We start from the raw sequence: 27367 nt of genomic DNA, 5'->3' as shown, positions 1-27367 counted from the left end.
TCTTGGCATGAAAAAGGTAAAAAATAGAGAACTCTCATCTGGTTTGAGTCAGAGCCCCCACATTACCGACAGAGTTTAGGGGGTGAGGGTGATTTCTGTAACATGCAGTCCTGTAGGCCTCTTTTAGTTTTGATCGAAGGCCCAAACAGGCTAGGAAATTGGGCTAATCCCATGTCTGAGAGGCACACGGGGACGTGATCTTAGCGATGGCTCGTGGACTCAACCACATCAAAGATTCCTCGCTCATGGGTTAAGGGGACTGACTGACTGATGAAGGGATGGGCCAAGGCTTGAAGTGGAGGATGAGGTCACATAGGGAGATGATGGAGCTTCAAAGCCTCATCGCTGAGCACGCAACAGATACAGAGATGCCGCAGAGGGAGACGGAGAGAGAGATATGCTTTTAGAGACAGGGCTGCGGTGGAAATGCTGCATTGTCTGAGAGGCTGCAGCAGAGCTGGGCAGGGCTGGGTGGATTATCCTGCTTGGGAAATTATTAGATTTGGGTGATGTTACTATTTTACCTGCTGGTTACGATAAATGGGTCATATTTAGCAGGATTTATCCCTTTGATGGATAAAAGGCATTTTAGTGGTTGGCATTGGAAGCAGTGGGGACATTCAAGTCTGATATGGCTCGGCTAAAAAGAGAGCTATCCCTCACCTCCCAGGGTTTCATTTTAGTCCGACATTAGTAAGCACGAAGATATGGTAGTAAGGCCCAGCGTTTGTTAGACATAATTGTTCAGTGCATTCTGATGTATTCAGACCCCTTGACCTTTTCCCCATTTTGTTACATTACAGCCTTATTCTAAAATGTATGAAATAGATTTCCCCCCTCATCAATCTACACACAATACCTCAAAATGACAAAGCAAAAATACGTTTTTTGACATTTTTGCAAATTAATAAAAAATTAAAAACTGAAATCACATTTACATAAGTATTCAGACCCTTTACTCAGTACTTTGTTGCGCTGTTCATTTTTCCCTCGATCCTGACTAGTCTCCCAGTCCCTGCCGCAGAAAACATTCCCACAGCATGATGCTGCCACCACCATGCTTCATCGTAGGGATGGTGCCAGGTTTCCTCCATAGGTGCCGCTTGGAATTCAGGCCAAAGAGTTCAATCTTTGTTTCATCAGACCAGAGAATCTTGTTACTCATGGTCCGAGAGTCCTTTAGGTGCCCTTTGGCAAACTTCAAGCAGGCTGTCGTGTCTTCTCCTGAGGAGTGGCTTTCGTCTGGCCACTACCATAAAGGCCTCATGGTGTAGTGCTGCAGAGATGGTTGTCCTAGAAGGTTCTCACATTTCCACAGAGGTGCTCTGGAGCTCTGTCCGAGTGATTATCGGGTCTTGGTCACCTCCCTGACCAAGGCCCTTCTCCCCCGATTGCTCAGTTTGGCCGGGCAGACAGCTCTAGGAAGAGTATTGGTGGTTCTTTCAATTTAGAATGATGGTGGCCATTGTGTTCTTGGGGACCTTCAATGCTGCAGACATTTTTTGGTACCCTTCCCCAGATCTGTGCCTTGACTTGTCTCGGAGCTCAACAGACAATTCCTTCGACCTCATGGCTTGGTTTTTGCTCGACATGCACTGTCAACTGTGGGACCTTATATAGACAGATGTCTACCTGTCCAAATCATGTCCAATCAATTTAATTTACCACAGGTGAACTCCAATCAAGTTGTAGAAACATCTGAAGGACAGACAGGAAGCACCTGAGCTCAATTTTGAGTCTCATAGCAAAGCATCTGAATACTTATGTAAATAAGCTATTTCAGTTTTTATACATTTGCAGCATTTCTAAAAAACTGTTTTCGCTTTGTCATTATGGGGTATTGTGTGTAGATTGATGATGATTTTTTGTTATTTAATCCATTTTAGAATAAGGTTGTAATGTAACAAAATGTGGGGAAAAAATCAAGGGGTCTGAATACTTTCTGAATGCACTGTATTTGCAGATAGATTAACTCACCCTCACCATCCTAACCCCCTGTGCTGTGTTCTGGTCCTCAGGGTCCTGTTTGCCAGTTCTGTGCTGAACCTGTCTGAACTGGTGGCCCTGCGTCCTGACCTGGCCACACTGAAGAAGGTGCTCTACTTCCACGAGAACCAGCTGGTCTATCCAGTCCGCAAGAGCCAGGACAGAGACTTCCAGTACGGATACAACCAGGTTCTCTCATGGTAAAGACCAGCCCGGCCTTGAGTGTGCCGTACACAATGTATAATACAGTACACAATCTATCTGGTGCACAGTGAGTGCACGTTATTATCCCAGTTAACATTAGGAACAAGAGGTCGTAACAAGCAAAGACGATGAGCAACGAGCATAATTGCTCTGTTTGTTTGTGTATTTAAAATAAACAAACAACACACTATTCATACGGTAATAGTTTGTCTTAATGAGCATGTCTGGGGCGCAACATGATTGGTTAATTACGGCAGGCCGACATGATGCTCTCTGGGTAATTGAAGTCACTCTTGTCGAGCGACTGGGCTGTCATTAATCAGAAGGCAAACAGTAAAGAGAGGGGCACTCTAAAGAAAAGTGATTGTTGTTGATCTGCATAGGGCAACGCGTCAATAAGTCAGTTCTGCAAGGCCCACTCAATCTACTTTAATGGCATTAACCCAGTCAAATATGGCAGCATTAAATAATACGCTACTCAAAGGGAATGGATCATTAAGAGATGTTTGATTGGATTCAAGCCAGATTGCTTTGCTAATTTGAATTATAATGCATGGCTTTCGTTCTAATGAAAGAGAATAGGAGCCATTTAAGACTGTACTGATAAATGCAGACTATGCTGAACTGTTCCATGTGGCACACACTGAATCTGCAAATGAAGTAGTGTCACTTTGTGTGTGTACGTACGCGTGTGTGTGTGTGTGTGTGTGTCACTGACTGTGTGTGTACCCTTCTTTTCCTTTCCCCCCAGCTTGGTGGCAGATGTGGTGGCGTTCAACTCTTCTTTCAACATGGAGTCTTTCCTGTCCTCCATTTCGTCCTTCATGAAGATGATCCCCGACCACAGGCCCAAAGACCTGGACAAGCTCATACGCCCAAAGTGTCGGGTCCTCCACTTCCCCATCCAATTCCCCCATGTCACAAGGTCAGTGTCATCATCCCTGGCTACAGTAATTTGCCTTCTAGGGATAACCAGGCCACTGATTAAATAAAGCAGAGTGGAGAGAGAAAGAGAAAGAGAGTTGCAGGCTTTTAATCCGGCCCAGAGAGCTGATAGGGTTTGGGAGCATGGTTAATAGCAATCTGACTGACTGGAGAGAAGTTAGTTGTGTAAGAGTCAAGATTAGTAGTGTCTACGGAGCTTTAATATCCAGTTTCGTGTTTTCGCTAAGGCCTATCTATTACTCTCGCACGTACCGTAGCCTATGTATACATTACAGATGTTGATGTATTCATTACAGATGTTGATGCGTCTATGTGAAGTGTTTGGGTGAGATGGAAAGAGGTGGCAACCTTTTTAGGAGGAGAGGGGTTTTTCTCTTATCTCTTTGGATTGACTTATTGCTTCATCAGTATAGGTAACATATCAAAATAAAATAATTATTATTTAATTTGAACATTGCGGTTAAGGATATATCGAATGTATTATGAATTATTTCAACTAAAGCCCCAGAAAATATCCATTGTTACCTCAAATTGTACTTAGAAATTCACTTCAGCTAATACCAAACAATGAGTTTACATTTGTAAGTAAAATAACATGCATATAGATTAGAGAACTGTCATTGTGGATCGATTGGATCCAGGCGTCTCTATATAAGCTGTTGTCTCGGCTCAGTGATGAGGGGTGGTTCTTTTTTATTGCTCTGTTCCAAAACAATGCGCTAGCTGCTAAGTGCTCCAAACCTCGACGCAACAGAGCGGGTCTGCTTCCTATTACAGACCAAATCAACAGCAGCCACTTCTTCACATGAAAACGACGGCATCATAGCCGTTTAAATTTGAATATTAACGTTGAAACACCAAAGGTATTTAGACAAAAGTCCTTTTTTCTAAGTGTTGACCACACACGTGTGTGCTTGTCAATCCAATGTTGGTGTTGCTGCTTGAACATTTCTCTCATGTATCACAGCGGGAATTTCTTCCTTGATATTCCATTTTAAGCGAAACCATAATGCCCATATTTTCATGAGGGCGGCATGGCATTTATTGAATAGAAATTCATAAACATATGATGCAGTTTTTTTTTTGCGATTCCTGTGCTTCCTTTCAAGCCTTGCCATTCTTCGGGGGTGACCGAACACAGTGGAAAAGATGAAAGCAGTCTCCGCCGCTCACCCAAGTGCACATATTGTTCTGAGCATACTCTTGTGGCATATTATAGCTAATTATTTAAGCCTACGTCTCCCTGTCCATGAAAGTTGTGTGTGAGAGTGTTTGTGTGACCCTGCCTGCAGTAATTGTGTCACGCAGACTTTATTTTATGGCCTTCCCAATTAGAGCGAGTGTATTATGTGATTTGAGTCCACTTTATGCTGGAAGCGCATATTCCCTCACAGTGACAAGTTTAACATTCAACATCATCATAATGCATTACCACACAACTAGACAGATTCTGTGCCAAGATTAAGAGTAAGGTTTGTTTCTATAGTATTTAGAGAGTATTTTTTTTTCTCTTAAATTTGAAGTACATTGAAAGCAATGATGCAACTACAGTTTCTGAGAAGTGTGCATGTTTGTGTGCATCTCCACATGTTTCCCTGTATATTCGCTGCAGTAAGAAATACTGAAAGTGAACTGCCATGGATGACGCAGGCCTCTCGCCCAGAGTGTTTTTCAGCTCATTTTCAGATGGTAATTTGCCTGATCCAAAGCAAACTCACAGAGTGTAAGTAAGCGATTATATGCATGGCCGACAATCCCCCAACATGCCCGCGGTCCTTTTCCAAACACAGTTAGTCCAGCTCTTTGAAAATATAAAACGCTCAGAGAAACAAATAGAGTAGAAATACCAGAAGGTTTTTCTGTATAGGTATTTTTCTGTCGCTCTCAGAAATGTCCACTCGGTCCAAGCTCTGGAGAGTTTATGGTGTTACTGAGAGCCCAAATGAATTTGCAAATGCACAAGTAAAAAATCTCAACAACCTAAAAGCCCTTTTTTCAGGCTGCACAACTGGTGGGTTTGTGAAAGCAACGGAGGGCTCTTTGTGGTTTGTGTGTTTGCAGTATCCATCTATCAATCGGCTTTTGAGAGGTGGACTTTTGTAATTTAATAGCGATTGACCTGAGCCTGCAGGAACCTGCGGTGAGATACAAAGCCATCACATTTATCATCGTGGAACAGCGGGGCATTGACTTTCTTTGAGTATTGTCAATCCGCTGGTGTGTGTGTGTGTGTGTGTGTGTGTGTGTTGCGTATTGACAATATTCAAATATATATTATATATACTGTGGGTGGGGAATGGAGAGGAGGTCATAAAATGTGCACGTGATCAGCAGGTGCCAAGTTCTGGCAGGCCTTGCCCGGGACCCCACTGCAGTTTCCCCCATTCACCCCAGTTCTTTCTGAGGCCTTTGTGTGGCTGTCAGGTTGTCAGACAGCGTGTGTTCCTTTTCCTCTTGAGAACAGAATGCCGTCAGGTGTTCAAGGGGGAGGGAAACCAGATTGATCATGATTAGTATATTGTTAATTCATTTTCTCACATGTAATATCTGCATTAAAAAAGGAATGTGGAAGGAATCAAGGGAATGTAGGCTTATATGGAACAGGTTCTCCATTGTTAATGTTAAGAGACAAAAGGAGGGATTCCTTTAATGTTCTTCCATGAAAAGATATTAATGCAGGTTTCAACTCCGCTTGAAAGCGTTGTACATTCTTTAGGACCTCCCCACTGATGGCCGGTTTTCATTAAGTCCCTTAACTCGCTACAGATAACTGAAGATACTTTTAAGTTGATTGGGAAAAGGTTGTTCTTTTTTGGCTACTTTTAAAAGACATTGATGTGGCTCTGTGTGAAGAAGCAGGCAGTCAACTCAGGTCTCAAGTGACTGACTCCTGGAATGAGTCTTCTGGAGGAGCAGATGGCAGGATATCCTGTTTGAAACGTTCCTTTGACAAAGTTCAAATGCAACTGGACGTTTTCGCAACTGATTGAAGATGGTAAAAGGAGGACACATATAATCTGTTTAGTCCAACACGATCCATAATAACCTCATCAGATATATTCTATTATACAGTTCATTTTGTGTTTCACTGTTTAAAGGACTGATGAGACAGAAAAATGTAGACTTTTGGATGAATACTGTTTGTGTGAAAAATGGGGGAGGTTAACCGGTTTGCTTTGGTTTCTGATTTGTGACTAAGGGCAGAGAGAGATTGTTGTTGTATCATCCACCCCACATAGAAAACCTATGAAGAACAAACAACCCCAAGGAGTGTCGAAGGTTTTCTAGATTATCGACATCCGAAGGCATTTGTTGCCACGAGCCTTGGTAAAGCTTGGTGAGACTGTTTAGCCATGGGACTGTGGGGACTAATTGGAAACATTAAAGCGATGGAGCAGAGGAATTTGAAAGGCATTGCCGTCTGGGTCGACTGGCTTGAGGAGACTGTTAAACAGGTGTGTTGTAGACAGAAACAAGGATTGATTGATGTTTGGAATTGATTTACCATTAGATCAACAGGGTGATCATTTTGCAATAATTTAACAAACATCTACCAAATAGAGACGGAAAGAAAGAAAAATGCTGTAGTACAGTCCTTCATGTGGTTATTTAGTCTCTTTATGATATGTAGAAAAGTGTAAAGAATTCATGCTACATTGTCTGCTTGATTCCATTATTTGTATTATCAAATTGATGATACATACCCCCTCTCTGTGAGTTTAGTTCCGATGATTCACCACGTTCTCTCTGACTTTGTTCATGGATAGACTTTCAACTGATCCCAGATATTTATCCCCTTGTTTACCACTAATGAAAATCTAGAACAATATGTTGTGTTCAACAGATTTATATGACCATGTAATCTGTTGTGTACTCCAATCTAACCTCTAATCTTGATCATGACACCGTTTAGATACAGCCTGAGATGATGAGGTAAATCTCCCTAAACCTCACTCACCCAGCCACCCAGCCCAGCCAGCAAGCCCTGCTCTGCTCTGGCCCGCGGGGGTCAAATCCGTTGTCACCCTTTGCCTCCTGAGTCTGTCATCCTCAGATGACCTGACACTCATCCCACAATCTCCTCTTTGACTACTCTCCAGTCAGCGACCGGCGGTCACCCTGCCTGTGAGGCGGAGGGGGAAGCCTAGCTCTCCTAATCAAACCACCCCTGTATAAGCTCATCTGTGACGTGATGAAAACAGCTTTTGGTCGGTGGGCACCTTTTTTCTATTTACCTTGATTCGACTTCTGTCCTCCTTTATCCTCTTATATCTTCCAACTCCCCATCCTTTCATTCTACCCCCCCCCCCCCCCCCCCCAAAAAAAAAACTCCAGTTTAGTTCACCTGACATGTAGCTTGAGTACAGAACAGTATGCAATAAATGCTCAGCACAAAGTATGATGACAGTGCACAGCGAAACTGGAGGTACGGTAGTGCCTCAGCTTTCAGTCGCTCATGTGCCAGGAACGACCACAATTGGGTCCATATGGTGGCTTTGAAGTTCGGGGAACTAACCGTGATGAATAGGAACGAATTAAGGATCAAACCCGGCATTGGTGATTTATCCTTAATACCAAACTTTAGCTAACACACATTGGCATCTGTTCAGTGGTGACATAATCAAGAAAAATGGGTGTTTTCAAAACAAGCTACACAATGCAATAATCTCCTAACTAGGGGAGCTTTGCCTCAGCCAAAGCTGATAGAGGAGGATATTGAAAATGATCACCTATTTATTTCTACATTTAGCACATGGCTCGTCTGCAATGTGCGTCACACATTCTCAATAACAAAATTGTTACTGAGAATGTGTCCATGACAAACCCTCCAAATACTGATATATCTGAACTAATCCCAATAACACTAACAATAAGTACTGTTATGTTACTTTCATGTTCATTTTAGTTATACATCTACAACCTGTAGTCCCACAGACTACATCTACAACCCGTGAATTAAACTTGGATCTCACACAGACAACTTCCTTTCACCAGAAACTGTCATAGTTTGACACTAACCATTTCTACTTTTCAAACTTTAGCTAACTTCAATATACACAGATAGATTAATCAAATGTCCACCGGACCATTTACAATGCCCCCCCCCCCCCCCATTTATTTTGTACACTGCTGCTACTCGCAGTTTATTATCTATGCATAGTCACTTCATCCCTAACTATATGTACAAATTACCTCGACTAACCTGTACCCCTGCACATTGGCTCAGTACCGGTACCCCCGTATATAGCCTCGTTATTGTTATTTTATGGTGTTACTTTTTATACTTTTTTAAAACTTTAGTTTATTTGGTAAATATTTTCTTAACTCTTCTTGAACTACACTGTTGGTTCAGGGGTTGTAAGTAAGCATTTCACGGTAAGGTCTACACTTGTATTCGGCACATGTGACAAAAGTTAGATTTGATATCTGTCCTGTGCCATATTGTTCTGAATGTTTATCCCATTACACAAATGAGATTTATACCCCATACTTTACATTTAGAAGGACAATGACAAGCATTTGACCATGATGGGTCCACAGAGCATGACATCACGGTACACACAGAGTGTTTTAATTGGAACAGAATGACTTCTGAGTCTTGTCCCCTTGGGATGGATGGTGCTTGCGTGTCACAATGAAAGGCGCTTATTTTGGTCTGTGTTTCAACTAGGGTTGCAAAGCTACCAGTAATTGACATAAGTTACCGGAATCTTCAGTCATTTTGGTAAATTACCAGAGCTACTGCCCGTTCACCCCGCTATCATCCAGAAGGCGAGGTCAGTAAAGGTGCATCAAAGCTGGGACCGAGAGACTGAAAAACAGCTTCTGTCTTAAGGCCATCAGGCTGTTAAACAGCCATCACTAGCACATTAAAGGCTGCTGCCTGTAGGCATAGACTAGAAATCACTGGCCACTTTAAGGAATGGAACACAAGGCACTAATAATGTTTACAAATCTGGCTTTACTCATCTCATATGTGTATATACTGTATTCTATACTATTCTACGGTATCTTAAGTCACTTAATGTTTACATATCTTGCATTTCTCATATGTACAGTTGAAGTTGGAAGTTTACATACACTTATGTTGGAGTCATTAAAACTCATTTTTCACCACTCCACAAATTTCTTGTTACCAAACTATAGTTTTGGCAAGTCGGTTAGGACATCTACTTTGTGCATGACAAAAGTAATTTTTCCAACAATTGTTTACAGACAGATTATTTCACTTATAATTCACTGTATCACAATTCCAGTGGGTCAGAAGTAGAGGTCGACCGATTAATCGGAATGGCCGATTTCAAGTTTTCATAACAATCGGCAATCGGCATTTTTGGACACCGATCATGGCCGATTACATTGCACTCCACGAGGAGACTGCGTGGCAGGCTGACTACCTGCTATGCGAGTGCAGCAAGGAGCCAAGGTAAGGTGCTAGCTAACATTAAACTTATCTTAGAAAAAACAATCAATCTTAACATAATCACTAGTTAACTACAAATGGTTGATGATATTACTAGTTTATCTAGCTTGTCATGCGTTGCATACAATCGATTCGGTGCCTGTTTATTTATCATTGAACCACAGCCCACTTTGCCAAACGGGTGATTTAACAAGCGCATTCGCGAAAAAAGCACTGTCGTTGCACCAATGTGTACCCAACCCATCCTTTCTTAAAATCAATACACAAGTATATATTTTTAAACTTGCATATTTAGTTAATATTGCCTGCTAACATGAATTTCTTTTAACTAGGGAAATTGTGTCACTTCTCTTGCGTTCTGTGCAACAGAATTGGGGTATACAGTGGGGCAAAAAAGTATTTAGTCAGCCACCAATTGTGCAAGTTCTCCCACTTAAAAAGATGAGAGAGGCCTGTAATTTTCATCACACTTCAACTATGACAGACAAAATTAGAAAAGAAATCCAGAAAATCACATTGTAGGATTTTTAATGAATTTATTTGCAAATTATGGTGGAAAATAAGTATTTGGTCACCTACAAACATGCAAGATTTCTGGCTCTCACAGAACTGTAACTTCTGCTTTAAGAGGATCCTCTGTCCTCCACTTGTTACCTGTATTAATGGCACCTGTTTGAACTTGTTATCAGTATAAAAGACACCTGTCCACAACCTCAAACAGTCACACTCCAAACTCCACTATGGCCAAGAACAAAGAGCTGTCAAAGGACACCAGAAACAAAATTGTACACCTGCACCAGGCTGGGAAGACTGAATCTGCAATAGGTAAGCAGCTTGGTTTGAAGAAATCAACTGTGGGAGCAATTATTACGAAATGGAAGACATACAAGACCACTGATAATCTCCCTCGATCTGGGGCTCCAGGCAAGATCTCACCACGTGGGGTCAAAATGATCACAAGAACGGTGAGCAAAAATCCCAGAACCACACGGGGGGACCTGGTGAATGACCTGCAGAGAGCTGGGACCAAAGTAACAAAGCCTACCATCAGTAACACACTACGCCGCCAGGGACTCAAATCCTGCAGTGCCAGACGTGTCCCCCTGCTTAAGCCAGTACATGTCCAGGCCCGTCTGAAGTTTGCTAGAGAGCATTTGGATGATCCAGAAGAAGATTGGGAGAATGTCATATGGTCAGATGAAACCAAAATATAACTTTTTGGTAAAAACTCAACTCGTCGTGTTTGGAGGACAAAGAATGCTGAGTTGCATCCAAAGAACACCATACCTACTGTGAAGCATGGGGGTGGAAACATCATGCTTTGAGGCTGTTTTTCTGCAAAGGAACCAGGACAACTGATCTGTGTAAAGGAAAGAATGAATGGGGCCATGTATCGTGAGATTTTGAGTGAAAACCTCCTTCCATCAGCAAGGGCATTGAAGATGAAACGTGGCTCGGTCTTTCAGCATGACAATGATCCCAAACACACCGCCCGGGCAACGAAGGAGTGGCTTCGTAAGAAGCATTTCAAGGTCCTGGAGTGGCCTAGTCAGTCTCCAGATCCCTCTTTGGAGGGAGTTGAAAGTCTGTGTTGCCCAGCAACAGCCCCAAAACATCACTGCTCTAGAGGAGATCTGCATGGAGGAATGGGCCAAAATACCAGCAACAGTGTGTGAAAACCTTGTGAAGACTTACAGAAAACGTTTGACCTCTGTCATTGCCAACAAAGGGTATATAACAAAGTATTGAGAAACTTTTGTTATTGATCAAATACTTATTTTCCACCATAATTTGCAAATAAATTCCTTAAAAATCCTACAATGTGGATTTTTTTTTTTTTAAGTGTACCTATGATGAAAATTACAGGCCTCATCTTTTTAAGTGGGAGAACTTGCACAATTGATGGCTGACTAAATACTTTTTTGTCCCACTGTATACAGCAGTTTAGGCCGCCTGGCTCGTTGTGAACTGTGAAGACTATTTCTTCCTAACAAAGACAGCCAACTTCGCCAAATGGGGGATGATTTAACAAAAGCGCATTTGCAAAAGAGCACAATCATTGCACGAATGTACCTAACCATAAACATCAATGCCTTTCTTAAAATCAATACACAGAAGTATATTTTAATAAACCTGCATATTTAGTTAAAATAAATCCAGGTTAGCAGGCAATATTAAACTAGGGAAATTGTCACTTCTCTTGCATTCAATGAACGTAGAGTCGGGATATATGCAACAGCTTGGGCAGCCTGGCTCGTTGCAAACTTATTTGCCAGACTTTTATGTAATTATGACATAACATTGAAGGTTGTGCAATGTAACAGGAATATTTAGATTCATGGATGCCACCCGTTAGATAAAATATGGAACGGTTTTTTCACTGAAATAATAAATGTATTTTTTTCTCGAAATGATAGTTTCCGGATTTGACCATATTAATGACCTAAGGCTCATATTTTTGTGTGTTATTATGTTATAATTAAGTCTATGATTTGATAGAGCAGTCTGACTGAGCGGTGGTAGGCAGCAGCAGGCTCGTAAGCAGTCATTCAAACAGCACTTTCATGCGTTTGCCAGCAGCTCTTCGTTGTGCTTCAAGCATTGAGCTGTTTATGACTTCAAGTCTATCAACTCCCGAGCTAGTTAGCTGGGTGCGCGCTAATAGAGTTTCAATCGGTGACGTCACTCGCTCTGAGACCTAGAAGTAGTTGTTCCCCTTGCTCTGCAAGGGCCGCGGCATTTGTGGAGCGATGGGTAACGATGCTTTGTGGGTAACTTTTGTCAATGTGTTCCTGGTTCGAGCCCAGGTAGAGGCGAGGAGAGGGATGGAAGCTATACTGTTACACTGGTAATACTAAAGTGCTTATAAGAACATCCAATAGTCAAAGGAAATACAAATGGTATAGAGAGAAAAAGTCCCATAATTCCTATAATAACTACAACCTAAAACTTCTTACCTGGGAATATTGAAGACTCAAGTTAAAAGGAACCACCAGCTTTCATATGTTCTCATGTTCTGAGCAAGGAACTTAAACTTTAGCTTTTCTACATGGCACATATTGCATTTTTACTTTCTTCTCCAACACTTTGTTTTTGCATTATTTAAACCAAATTGAACATGTTTGATGATTTTATTTGAGGCTAAATTGATTTTATTGATGTATTATATTAAGTTTTTTAAAAAGTGTTCATTCTATATTGTTGTAATTGTCATTATTACAAATAAATAAATCAATTTAAAATATCAGCCGATTAATCGGTATTGGCTTTTTTTGGGTCCTCCAATAATCAGTATTGAAAAATCATAATCGGTCGACCTCTAGTCAGAAGTTTACATACACTAAGTTGACTGTGCCTTTTAAACAGCTTGGAAAATTCCAGAAAATTATGTCATGGCTTTAGAAGTTTCTGATAGGCTATTTGAGTCAATTGGAGGTGTACCTGTGGATGTATTTCAAGGCCTACCTTCAAACTCAGTGCTTATTTGCTTGACATCATGGGAAAATCAAAAGAAATCAGCCAAGACCTCCACAAGTCTGGTTCATCCTTGGGAGCAATTTCCAAACGCCTGAAGCTACCACATTCATCTGTACAAACAATAGTACGCAAGTATAAACACTATGGGACCACACGGCCGTCATACCGCTCAGGAAGGAGACGCATTCTGTCTCCTAGAGATGAACGTACTTTGGTGCGTAAAGTGCAAATCAATCCCAGAACAACAGCAAAGGACCTTGTGAAGATGCTGGAGGAAACGGGTACAAAAGTATCTATATCCATAGTAAAACGAGTCCTATATCGACATAACGTGAAAGGCCGCTCAGCAAGGAAGAAGCCACTGCTCCAAAACCGCCATTAAAAGACAGACTACAGTTTACAACTGCACATGGGGACAAAAATCATACTTTTTGGAGAAAAGTCCTCTGGTCTGATGAAACAAAAATAGAACTGTTTGGCCATAATGACCATCGCTATGTTTGGAGAAAAAAGGGGGAGGCTTGCAAGTCGAAGAACACCATCCCAACCGTGAAGCACGGTGATGGCAGCATCATGTTGTGGGGGTGCTTTGTTGCAGGAGGGACTGGTGCACTTCAGAAAATAGATGGCATCATGAGGTTGGAAAATGATGTGGATACATTGAAGCAACATCTCAAGACATCAGTCAGGAAGTTAAAGCTTGGTCGCAAATGGGTCTTCCAAATGGACAATGACCCCAAGTGTACTTCCAAATTTGTGGGAAAATGGCTTAAGGACAACAAAGTCAAGGAATTGTAGTGGCCATCACAAAGCCCTGACCTCAATCATATAGAAAATGTGTGGGCAGAACTGAAAAAGCGAGTGCGAGCAAAGGGGCATACAAACCTGACTGAGTTACACCAGCTCTGTCAGGAGGAATGGGCCAAAATACACCCAAATTATTGTGGGAAGCTTGTGGAAGGCTACCCGAAACGTTTGACCCAAGTTAAACAATTTAAAGGCAATGCTACCAAATATTAATTGAGTGTATGTAAACTTCTGACCCACTGGGAATGTGATGAAGGAAATAAAAGCTGAAATAAATAATTCTCTCTACTATTATCTTGACATTTCACATTCTTAATATAAAGTGGTGACCCTAATTGACCTAAAACAGGGAATTTTTACTCGGATTAAATGTCAGGAATGTTGAACAACTGAGTTTAAATGTATTTGGTGTATGTAAACTTCAGACTACAACTGTATATACTGTATTCTATACTATTCTATGGTCTCTTAGTCACTTGATGTTTATAATTTTGCTATTACTCATCTCATGTGTATATACTGTTTTCTATACTGTTCTACGTCATCTCATTCACCTAATAATGCTTACATATTTGCATTGCTCATCTCATGTGTATATACTGTTTTCTATTCTATTCTACTGTGTCTTAGTCTGTTCCGCTCTGATATTGCTCGTCCTTATGTTTATAGTTTTAATTAATTCCTACTAACATATATGTGTGTAGTTTGTTAGATATTACTGCACTGTCGGAGCTAGAAGCACAAGCATTTCGCTACACCCGCAATAACATCTGCTAATAACGTGTGTGTGTGACCAATACAATTTGATTAATTAACAGGTAATCTATGGCACTCTTAATTTTGGTAACTGGTAAATGTTTCAATGTATAGTTTATATTTTATCTGCGTCCATTCTGTTCATGAGTTTCTAGTAGATATACAATATGGTTCAAGAGAAAATAGCCTCATTAATGAAAAAAGCATCTTAACAAAAATGTCATTATTTTCAATTAACTCAAACTATTGGCTTTTTTCACAACTGGCACCAACATTTTTACAACATACATTTTGACAGTAAAATAAACAAAAGTGTGTAAGAAAATACGTAAAGGATATTTATATTTTAGCAGGTGCTCTTATCCAGAGCAATTTACACGAGCAATTCGGGTTAAGTGCCTTGCTCAAGGGCACAGCGACAGATTTTTCACCTAGTCAGCTCGGGGATTCGAGACAGCAACCTTTCTGTTACTGGCCCACCCTCTTAACCGCTAGCCTACCAGCTGCCCTGTTTCATGCTGAAACCCCTAAATGCTATTCACTAAGTTAATGTTTTATATTTATACAGCTTTGTCATACACGTTTTTATAAAACATTTTTATTAAATATAACAATCGTGTATTGTACATGTAATAAGGCCACACGAAGTGCCAGATATAATTAGACGCTTATGATAATCTGAAGTACCCAGAAAGGCCACTAGATGTCATCTTATACAATTTTCCCCCCAAAACATAACTTAATTTACCCAAATTCTGGTAATTTACTGGTCAACATTGAAAGTTTCCAGTAATAAACCCTCCCTTTGCAATCCTATTTCCAACCCAGTAAAAGATAATGGTTTACTGCCACAGAGGAAAACGGTCACTAGTATTGTGAGGATGGAGGTCAGTTGGATATTTCTGAGGGATCTATGCTTTACGTTGTACTTTTTTCTCGCTCTTGTTTGCAATGCCTTATGGAACTTCCATATCCCTCTCTGTGTTTGTGACAACAAATCAAATCCTAACATGGGGATTTTCATGTCCGAAGCTCAACCTGGATGAAAAACATTGAGCGGACAGGTTATATTTTGTGTATCGGAGGGTATTACCGCACGATCTGCGCTCCACAGCAGATGTCTGGGCTTCTGTGCCTTTGGTGTAAGCTGCTTGTTCCCGATGTCACATTTTGCAAGCCATATGCGTGTTACATAATGGTATAATTTTCCCACAATAACCACCACAAAAAACTCCCTATTATTTTATGACTTTTGGGTCTCTCAGGCTCTGAGCTCTACAGTCATCCATGATACTCAAGGCAAAACGTCCTCCATCCTCCTCTGTCCTCCTCGCTCCCCTTCCACCTTAATCTCTGTCTAAGTCAGAACACTCGTGGGGAATTCCCCCCCTGGGCCCTCTCGCTGACCGTAGCCTCCGTTCGCCATGCCATATCGAGTAGACCAGCATCCCTCATAGGAGTGCTGCAGAGTGGACTGCACCGATAGTTTCTGACTAAAGGGTCAGCTCGCCAGCCTCATAATGACTGTAATGTAGATCTTAATGGGCTTTAATGACCTGCTCTGTCCGTGCCACGGAGGCTGAGGCTTCTCCCAGTGCTCTGGCTGCCTCAGGAACGGCTAAAGAGTAGCTGACTGGCCTGGCCGTCTCTCATCAAGCCACTATTAGATGGGCTAAATGGCTAGTTTCGGGGATTATGCTGATGAGATTGTTTTGAAGTGATGCCCTCAGGACAGTAACCTCGATGCTAAACCTTTGGATGGTTCCGTGCCCTGTATTCTGTCCTACTCTGAACACTCACTCCTACTTGGTCAAGTCAGATTCATCCTGGAAGGACCAGGAGTGTCCTTAGATCACCTCAACAGTGGTGTCTGTTGTCGTTAAAAACAGGACTCTGTGTTTAGTTCTAACTCAATGACTTATTGGGAACCTATGTTGATCAACTCCTGGTACCACATGTGCTATAGATTTGACCTCAACCTCACAAACAAAGAAGAAACCCCATCACCTAAAATGAATCATTGTCATAGCTAATACTTATCATATTAGCAAGCAGCACTTTGGTCTTCTTTGGGTACGTGTTTCATGTGAGGTTGTACATTATTTATGTACCAAACAGTCCTTGGCTAGCCTGTGTAATGCTACTGTGTGAGTGTACAGCCCAGAGGCCTCCGTTTTCCTCCCTCCGCAGAGCACAGCCCATTCTCACCGTGGCTCAAGATCACTGCCGTTTTTCATTACCCAGTGGGAGAGACACTTGTGATTATTGCCAATAAAGGAAATTAGATCAAATGATTTTTGACTTTGACTCCCCCCTTCATCCTTTCACATTTAATCAAATGCAGAGGTAAAGCCATCACAGAAATTGCTGTTGATTTATAAATAAGCTAATTGGCGGCATTCTCCCTAAGTACCGCTCTCTCTCCCTCTTTTTTCCTCTCTCTCTCTCGCTCTCTGCCGGTAGATACGGCAGCGTTTTTATTGCCCCTAGTCTAAACCCCTTCATCCAATTTTTAAAATGGCTTATCGAATAAAATATTCCCAGGGGGCTGTGAGGCAGCCTCATTGGTCATACCTAACCACAAGTGGCTCTTTGTCAGCTCCACAGTCCAGCTGTACAGCAGAGGCCATCCCATGTCCATATCGGTTAGGTTCTTTATCCATCTGCCCACTCTATCCCACTTTGTCAGGTTTATCAATGCCTTGTCAAGGTAACGTCTTGCTGCTTGATTTCAGCAACACCGTTCTGAAAAGAAAGGCTTTATGGATTCTAATAACTCAAGTGCATTGCTAGAGACGGACAGCGCTTAACATTTGTCCTCTAGCCCAGCCATATGTTTTCATGCATTCTTTATGCTAATCTTTCCACACCTAAGGCAATATTATCACCCTCTCTTCAGTCTCTTTCCTCAAGAAGGATTCATTATGTGAAAGACCGTAGTGCTGGAGGTAGATGATTAAGGAAGTTGATGTTAAGAAACTGGTTTTACCCAATGAAGTGCAGTGGAACCATATACGGTAGCCTATAGGCTACCACACCCATTGCTTAATTGTAGATGACTTTTCCAGAAATGAACATCTTATGGTAACGTTGCTAAATCTGTTAGCGGAGATTCGTCACGCCGTGATGTCATTCTCACCACAGGATTCTTCTGGCATCAGTAACAAGCTTTTAATGAAAATCAGGATGGGCCTAAACTCCACTGTATTGCTACAATAGTTGCTGCTTCATTCAGGTGTGGATGCTAAGAAAGAACAAGGCTGTGGGCGGTATGCTCTGAGATAAAGATACAGTATCTTCCTCACCCACTGGAAAAATGCAGGTATTTATAAAGCCAATGACAATTCCTCTGTGACCCAGCAATTCTTGACTAAATACTTATTGGCCTAATCTTGGTCTGGACTTGTGGTATCATCCAGAAGTAATAAGAAGACTGGATCTCTAGATTGACTAGAACAGTAACAAGACCCTCGGTCTATGCCACTCTGTAGCATGAAAAGCAGTGGCTCCTGCCGTCATAAATTTACCCTAGCCACGAACACTTGCCTTGGTGCCAGCACTTTAAATGTGTTTCCCATTCCTTCGTCAATGACATCAGCATCTTTCCGTGCTTGTTCTCTTCCTCATCCAAGTCTGCCTCTCCAAGCAAAGCAACCTGACAAAGACTGAGGATTTCTGTAGTGTCGGACGATCTTCTCCGTTTTTTGTTTTCATTAGTGAAGCAAACCATTCACAATGCACGCGATGGATACAGTTCTATGAGGAGAATTTCATATCTACTTCGAGTGCTGTGAAATTGAACGGTGTGTGTGCATGGGTAAATGCCTTTAAACAATATTCCTAGAACACAAGCTCCATCTCCATCACAGGCCAGCATCATGTTGATGACCTCAGAGCCCCACAAGCCTTGCAGTGTTAACCTATGTCTCCAGGCAGGCCAGAGGCCCCACGGTAATACAGCAGTGATAGAACAGACTAAGTGGAGGCTATGAGAAATGGCTGACATGTTTATTTATTTTTTATTAAACCCTTTATTGTAAACAAAAGCGTCATAATACACTCAACAAAAATACAGTTGAAGTCGGAAGTTTACATACACCTTAGCCAAATACATTTAAACTCCGTTTTTTTAAAAACAATTTCTGACATTTAATTCTAGTAAAAAATTCACTGTCTTAGGTCAGTTAGGATCACCACTTTATATTAAGAATGTGAAATGTCAGAATAATAGTGGAGAGAATGATTTATTTCAGCTTTTATTTATTTCATCACATTCCTAGTGGGTCAGAAGCTTACATAAACTCAATTAGTATTTGCTAGCATTGCCTTTAAATTGTTTAACTTGGGTCAAACATTTCGGGTAGCCTTCCACAAGTTTCCCACAATAAGTTAGCAGAATTTTGGCCCATTCCTCCTGACAGAGCTTGTGTAACTGAGTCAGGTTTGTAGGCCTCCTTGCTCACATGCGTTTTCAGTTCTGCCCACAATTTTTCAATGGGGTTGAGGTCAGGGCTTTGTGATGGCCACTCCAATACCTTGACTTTGTTGTCCTTAAGCCATTTTGCTACAAAATGCGAACAAGCTTTAACTTCCTGACTGATGTCTTGAGATGTTGCATCAATATATCCACATCATTTTCCAACCTCATGATGCCATGTATTTTGTGAAGTGCACCAGTCCCTCCTTCAGCAAAGCACCCCCACAACATGGTGCTGCCAACCCCGTGCTTCATGGTTGGGATGGTGTTCTTTGACTTGCAAGCCTCCCCTTTTTCCTCCTCCTTTTCTCCAAACATAGCGATGGTCATTATGGCCAAACAGTTCTATTTTTGTATGATTTTGTACAAAAAGTACGGTCTTTGTCCCCATGTGCAGTTGCAAATCATAGTCTGGCTTTTTTATGGTGGATTTGGAGCAGTGGCTTCTTCTTTGCTGAGCAGCCTTTCAGGTTATGTCGATATAGGACTTGTTTTACTGTGGATATAGATACTTTTGTATCTTTTTCCTCCAGCATCTTCACCAGGTTCTTTGCTGTTGTTCTGGGATTGATTTGCACTTTTCGCACCAAAGTACGTTCATCTCTAGGAGACAGAACGCGTCTCCTTACTGAGCGATATGACTCGAGCTGTTTTGCAAGGAGGAATGGGAAAAAATGTCAGTCTCTCGATGTGCAAAACTGATAGAGACATACCCCAAGCGACTTACAGCTGTAATCGCAGCAAAAGGTGGCGCTACAAAGTATTAACTTAAGGGGGCTGAATAATTTTGCACGCCCAATTTTTCAGTTTTTGATTTGTTTAAAAAGTTTGAAATATCCAATAAATGTCGTTCCACTTCATGATTGTGTCCCACTTGTTGTTGATTCTTCACATAAAAATACAGTTTTATATCTTTATGTTTGAAGCCTGAAATGTGGCAAAAGGTCGCAAAGTTCAAGGGGGCCGAATACTTTCGCAAGGCACTGTACATCCACAGGTACACCTCCAATTGACTCAAATCAATTAGCCTATTAGAAGCTTCTAAAGCCATGACATAATTTTCTGGGATTTTCCTAGCTGTTTAAAGGCACAGTCAACTTAGTGTATGTAAACTTCTGACCCACTGGAATTGTGATACAGTGAATTATAAGTGAAATAATCTGTCTGTAAACAATTGTTGGAAAAATGACTTATGTCATGCACAAGGTAGATGTTCTAACCGACTTGCCAAAACTAGTTTGTGGAGTGGTTAAAAAACTAGTTTTAATGACTCCAACCTAAGTGTATGTAAACTTCTGACTTCAACTGTATATAAACGCAACATGCAACAATTTCAGTTACAGTTCATATAAGTAAATCAGCCAAACTGTAGTCAGGTCAAGACCTTGGTGAGGACGACGAGCACACAGATGAGCTTCCCTGAGACAGTTCCTGACAGTTTGTGCAGGAATTCTTCGGTTGTGACACAATTTCATCAGCTGTCCGGGTGGCTGGTCTCAGACGATCCCGCGGGGGAAGAAGCCGGATGTGGAGGCTGCCGTGGTTACACGTGGTCAGCGCTTGTGAGGACAGTTGGACGTTCTGCCAATTTACTCTAAAATGACGTTGGAGGCGGCTTATGGTAGAGAAATGATCTGGCGGGCATTCCTGCAGTCAGCATGCCAAATGTATGCTCCCTCAATTCGAGACATCTTTGACATTGTGTTGTGAAAACTGCACATTTTAGTGGCCTTTTTTATTGTTCCCTTCACTAGGTGCACCTGAGTAATGAACATGCTGTTTAATCAGCTTCTTGATATGCCACACCTGTCGGGTGGATCGATTATCTTGGCAAATGAGCAATGCTCACTAACAGGAATGTAAATATACTGTACCCAAATGTTAGCGAAATAAGAATTTTGTGCCTATGGAAAAGTCATGTGAACTTTTATTTCAGCTCATGAAACACTTTTTAAATGTTGCGTTTATATTTCTGTTCAGTATATAATAATATACTGCCGGATCATCATCAAGGGTCATACCATAGTGTATTTATGTACTTATCACTTTATGAAGTGGCGCAGTACAGCATGTATGTCTTCACGAGTCACTTTGATTTAACCACAGCAGACCTGAAGTACTACTCAGTCCAGTAGAAGAGGAAAAGGAGGGACTTCTCAGTCTCAGCTCCCCTCCGGCTCCCAAAGCGCTCTGCTTGAGCCCAGAGCCAGAGGCTGCCATCCTGGATCAGAGGGAAGGCACCGGGCAGGCCGAGGCTCCTTCTCACCCCAGGGAAGAGCGAGGGCCTGGGGGAGGGAAGGAAGAGGGGGATGGAGGAGGAGAAGAGAGCCACGTCAGACCTCTTCATATCGTCTGGCCTCATAGGTGGTGAGTTGATGGCTTGTCATCTCTACACTTGAGATAGATACACACACAAGAACACACATACAGTGCCTTCAGAAAGTATTCACACCGATTGACTTTCTACAGAATTTGTTGTGTTACAGCCTGAATGGATTCAATTGAGAAGTTGTGTCACTGGCCTGCACACAATACCCCATAATGTCAAAGTGGAATTATGCTTTTAGAAATGTTTATAAATTAATACAAAAATGAAAATCTGAAATGTCTTAAGTCAATAAGTATTCAACCCTTTTGTTATAGCAAGCCTATATAAGTTCAGGAGTAATAATGTGCTTAACAAGTCACATAATAAGTTGCATGTGTGCAATAATAGTGTTTACCATGATTTTGAATGACTTCCTAATCTCTGTACCCCACACATATATTATCTGTAAGGTACCTCAGTCAAGCAGTAAATTTCAAACACAGGTTCAACCACAAAGACCATGGACGAATTTCCAATGGCTCGCAAAGAAGAGCATCTATTGGTAGATGGGCTCAAATAAAAGAAGCGGGCATTGAATATCCCTTTGAGCATAATGAAGTTACTAATTACACTTTTGATGGTGTATCAAAACACCCAGTCACTACAAAGATACAGACGTCCTTCCTAACTCAGTTGCCGGAGAGGAAGGAAACCACTCGTGGATTTCACCATGAGGCCAATGGTGACTTTAAAACGGTTACAGAGTAATGGATGTGATAGGAGAAAAAAACAGAGGATGGATCAACAACATTGTAGTTACACCACAATCTTAACCTAAATGACAGAGAGAAAATAAGGAACCTGTACAGAATAAAAAATATTCCAAAACATGCATCCTGTTTGCAGTAAGGCACTAAAGTAAAACTGCTAAACATGTGGCAAAGAAATGAACTTTATGTCCTGAATACAAAGCATTACTTTGGGGGCAAATCCAACACACTGATTACCGTTTTTTATATTTTCAAGTATGGTGGGGGCTGCATCATGTTATGGGTATGCTTGTCATTGGCAAGGGAGTTTTTTTTGTTGATAAAAATAAATAGAATAGAGCTAAGTACAGGCACAATCCTAGAGGAAAACCTGGTCTGCTTTCCAAGAGGCACTGAGATACATTCATCTTTCAGCAGGATAATAACCTAAAAGTCCAAATATACAGTGGAGTTGCTTACCAAGTCATTGAATGTTCCTGAGTGGCCTAGTTACAGTTTTGACTTAAATCAGAATGAAAAACCTATGGCAAGACTTGAAAATGTCTGTCTAGCAATGATCAACAACCAATTTGACAGAGCTTGAAGAATAAAATAAAAAAAACAGTTGTGGAAATACTGCACAATCCAGGTGTGCAAAGCTCCTATAGACTTACCCAGAAAGATTCACAGCTGTAATCGCTGCCAACGGTGATTCTAACATGTATTCACTCAGGGGTGTCAATTTTTGTATATGTATTCCATTTAATCAATTTTGAATTTGGGGCGGTAACACAACAAAAATGTGGAACAGGTCAAGGGTTGAAGTAATGTTCAATGTTAACCATATATGGTTATATTTTGTAAGGACTCTAGGAAAATCCTATGGATAGAGGTTGTTTGTTTCAGAACTAAGAAACATGAAGAAAGTGTTTGGAACCTACCGTGAAGGCTAGCGTGTTAGCGTATCAAAACACCTGTCATGATTTACAAAAACAGCAAACACGTTTGGCAACTGGGTTGTTGTTACCTTGCTTGATTTTCTGTGTTTGCCGCTCCTGGCATCGCATGGCATGTCTTATAGAACAAAGCAGTCATGCAAACCATAATCCAAAGATCATGTCGTAGGTCTCTTCTGGAACTAGAATGACCTGGAAATACCTCTCTAACAGCAATGTACGTATGTACCAACCCTGCGGAGAGTTATTTGCTTTGGATCATCAGAGTGTTGTTTGACAACAAACCGAGGGCATGGAAAATTACTAACACGTTTTTGTGTAACAATGTCATAAAAAAGAGTGGAAACTAGCTACATAGTATTGGTTGTGTTTTGAGTTTAAGCTTTAAGGCCTTTGCTAAGGATTTCTATAAACAGGTATGCTCTTACTGTGTGGTTTCCCAGTCAACATTAGCCATAGAATGTAAAAACACAAGTTAAATGAAATGGCATATTAAAACATGACTTGTGTAACAGCTAGGGGAAAGTTTAAAGATACTCTGGGTGGATTTGTGAATGTTTTTCTTTTACATAAGCAGAAATATCCTTTACATTGTTCAGAGTAGTGTAGGCCCCTTTTTTGGCACACCGTTTCTCTATCTCTGGCTCATCTGTGTTGGAGAGGAAAGACAACAGCTTTTCTGTGGATTCACATTTTTCTCCTCTGACTCCATTCTCCTTTCGGCAGCGAGGCTTAGTTTCCTCACCAAAACATGTCCGTAAATCAGATTAACAACCGCAAAGACCACCAGTGCCGTAGTTCCTCGCTGGCGTCGCGATTTGCCATTGTCGGCATCATTGCCATTCTCCATTATCCCTCCCTCTCTGTGTTTGCATGGGTCGGGTGTCTGTTTTTCACCTACTCTTATATCAATAACAAAAGCACCCATCATGTAATCTCCTCTAAACTGAGCAAAACACAGATGGATTATCGCTCCCAACATCCAGGCTTCATAAACCTTGGCTTATTCTGGGGTAAATTAGGATTTACAGTGGGCGAGAGAGGGAGAGAGAGAGAGAGAGAGAGGAAAGAGAGAGAGAGAGAGCAGCCCAGATAATCTCCTCGATTGATGCTGCTCACAGTTTGTTGCATTTCATTCTCCTACATTTTTACTATCTCTGCCCTCACTTTTTTGTGCTCATCATTGGTTGCAGATTGTTAATCTGTGTGTGGCCTGGATAGGCGTTCATCCTCAGATTACAGGACTGTCTTATTGCAGGCAATGACCCGGGCAGCCAGGCCAGGCCAGTGGGATCAGATCAGCCCCACCAGAGGACAGGACAGCTGTTTTACAGGTGAAGATGGCTTCGTGCCACAGTAGTGATGATAATAACCAGCGGGAGAGAAGAGCATAGCAGGACGGAGGCTAAATCTCTGCTACAAGGGGCTTTAACTCCGTCTAAGGTTCATCAGGATCAGCTTTTACCTCAAGAGGATTGTCCTCCTGGAGTATTTCTGATTGCAAAACAAACAACGCAATCAAGATGTGTAAGTCACGTAGGCACACAGCAGGCAATCGAGAAAAAGAAACACATTGCGGCAGTGTGAGACCCTCAGAATGTTATGGAGTATATGACGTATTCTTGATTCCTGATTTATAGGACACCCTGCGAGAGGGGCTAGCCTAACGTTACTGAGGTGCCTGGGTGTATTGTTTGTTGTTTTTCTGCTAATCCCTGTCCAGACGGGCCACTGGTCATTAAGTGCTGACGCACAGACTCGTCCAGTGATGTGCCAACAGAGTCTATCAGTATTGACCCCCACCCATCCTGCTCTGGGCTTTCCCCTGGCATGGCCTCAGGCCGCCAACCTGACCTCAACCAACCCTCAGGACTGACTGACTTCGGACCAGGAAATAGAAGTTAAATACAGGGGTGTGAGCTGATTGACTCGCTTATTTTTTGTGTTTAAGTGACAGTTCTGTTTTCCAGAGTCATCACTACAATGTGTTGTTTGTTATGCTTTATGGCCATTCTTCAGCATTTGTGAGTCTGAACCTAGAGGCATTATACTCCAATGAGACTGTGTCATGTGGGGCCAGTACATTGCAGTAGGCAGCAGGCACCGAAGGATATGTATTTGTGTGTGAAGATGCAGCCTGTTGCTGTTCCCAAAGTTAGTTCTATTTTAAGAAATGTCGAACCCTTTGTAGTTCTCCTAGACGTATGATTTGAAAATCACCACTATCTACAGTGGTGCATGTTGTCAGGCCTTTGAATGGAAAAATCTCCTCGGTCCGCTCCTGCTGCATGTTGGTCTATCTTCAACAACCAACTCTTTGTCTTTCAAGTGTCCCCTTAATTAGTGCGCAGTCCTTTGGTTTCTGGTGATTGGGCTCATTTCACATTGTGCATTGGAGTAAATAGTATTTGAATTTTAAAACGCACCTCTTGGGTGCAACATAAAGGAGAATATTTAATCATAGATTTCCAAATGAGAGGATCTTATTTTCTTTTGGCTGCTACGTGATACATATTAATGAGGTTTCTCTGGGTAGTACGGAACATACTTTTTACTTGATCATTTTACCCGGCTTCATCTGCATTCATCTGTGAGGTCACAGGGGTGATAAGACACCACAAAGGACTCATATAAAGTAAGAGCAGATAGAGAAAAAATTGTGTTAGTCGGAGCTGTAAACTTAGGAGGGAGAATTAAGCAAACGGAAGATGTACCAACCTCGTATCTCTCGAGACCAGACGAGCAGAATATAGGGTGACTGTTGATGTTGGAAGATATCATACCTGATGGGAATGGGATAGTTGGAGGGAAACATCCGTTCAGTTGACTTGGGGGAGTTCCGACTGTAAACTGTACTGTACCTTAGAAAATGTCCTTGATGTGCCTTAGCAGCAGATTAGTGGTGTGTATTGGCAGTGTGGCTGATTTTGTGAAGATGCCAGATAGCCTTTGTTTGTCACTCTCCCTCTAATCAGTGGGATGACAGTTCCCTCCGACTTGGTTGACTGTCGCTGGGGGTTAACGGTCCTCATTAACAGATCTAGGGCATCAGTGGGGAGTCAGGGCTCGCACTGTGATACGCTGCCGAGGTGCGTGTGTGTTTTCGAGAGAGAGGTTCTTCCTGATAGTCATATCCCACACATTAATTAACACTCATTTTCCTACAGAGGGGGATGGTAGCCTAGTGCACAGAGCATTATTATCACCGTCTCATTCACTCATTGTCCTCCTCTCTATCTGTAATGGGGGAATAGGGATTCATGCCTCGCATAAGGAGTTAAAAAGGGTAGGAAATAAGGGAATTAGCTTTTATCCACAGGGGAAGCCAATGAATATGAGAGCCGAAAATGAGAATAAATAAGCTCCTATAATACCTCACCTAAGGAGATCCTGTGGAGGTAGCATTAGGAGGGATCTGTCTGAATGATGCTGCTTTGTAGAAGGCGTTTGACCTTCACACACTATCCACTGTTAGACAAATCCTGCGTCTTTTATCACAAACATGTTATAGAGTACAGTCGATTATTACAATTCGGAGATCTGTTGGTGATCAAATACAATGTGTGATGTTTCGAAGGGTATGTATATTGTGGTGCTTTGCGGGGTGCAACTCAAAAATCTGAAACTGTCAACCATCCATTAATGGGGCGGCAGGATAGCCTAGTGGTTAGAGTGTTGGACTAGTAACCGAAAGGTTGCAAGTTCAAACCCCCGAGCTGACGAGGTACAAATCTGTCGTTCTGCCCCTGAACCGGCAGTTAACCCACTGTTCCTAGGCCGTCATTGAAAATAAGAATTTGTTCTTAACTGACTTGCCTAGTTAAATAAAGGTAAAATACATTTTTTTAAATAAAATAAAAAAATGTGTAGAGTCATGCATGGCAGCCATTTTACACCAGAATACTCAACACACAGTGATTGTAAGTGGCGAGAGGACCGTGATTGTAAGTGGAGAGAGGGCAGTGATTGTAAGTGGAGAGAGGACAGTGATTGTAAGTGGAGAGAGGGCAGTGATTGTAAGTGGAGAGAGGGCAGTGATTGTAAGTGGAGAGAGGACAGTGATTGTAAGTGGAGAGAGGACAGTGATTGTAAGTGGAGAGAGGACCGTGATTGTAAGTGGAGAGAGGGCATTGATTGTAAGTGGAGAGAGGACAGTGATTGTAAGTGGAGAGAGGACAGTGATTGTAAGTGGAGACAGTGATTGTAAGTGGCGAGAGGACGGTGATTGTAAGTGGAGAGAGGACGGTGATTGTAAGTGGAGAGAGGACGGTGATTGTA

The 27367-nt window shown here is 41.8% G+C and overlaps 1 protein-coding gene across 4 annotated transcripts in view; it reads left to right on the top strand.

Moving 5' to 3' along the window:
* Positions 1-27367, top strand: part of gtdc1 (glycosyltransferase-like domain containing 1) — a 45790-nt gene that overhangs the window by 10575 nt on the left and 7848 nt on the right. For 2 of the 4 annotated variants that reach the window (XM_031796096.1, XM_020456487.2), the window contains exons 3-5: positions 2019-2186; positions 2942-3115; positions 21183-21443. In XM_031796096.1, coding sequence (XP_031651956.1) covers positions 2019-2186; positions 2942-3115; positions 21183-21443 — 603 coding nt within the window. The remainder of the gene's footprint in view (positions 1-2018; positions 2187-2941; positions 3116-21182; positions 21444-27367) is intronic. The other 2 variants (XM_031796095.1, XM_031796098.1) reach the window with 2 other exon arrangements.

The sequence above is a fragment of the Oncorhynchus kisutch genome, linkage group LG2 (assembly GCF_002021735.2).
Source record: "Oncorhynchus kisutch isolate 150728-3 linkage group LG2, Okis_V2, whole genome shotgun sequence".
In the NCBI taxonomy this organism is placed as follows: Eukaryota; Metazoa; Chordata; class Actinopteri; order Salmoniformes; family Salmonidae; genus Oncorhynchus; species Oncorhynchus kisutch.
This window is presented reverse-complemented; position numbering and strand designations above follow the sequence as displayed.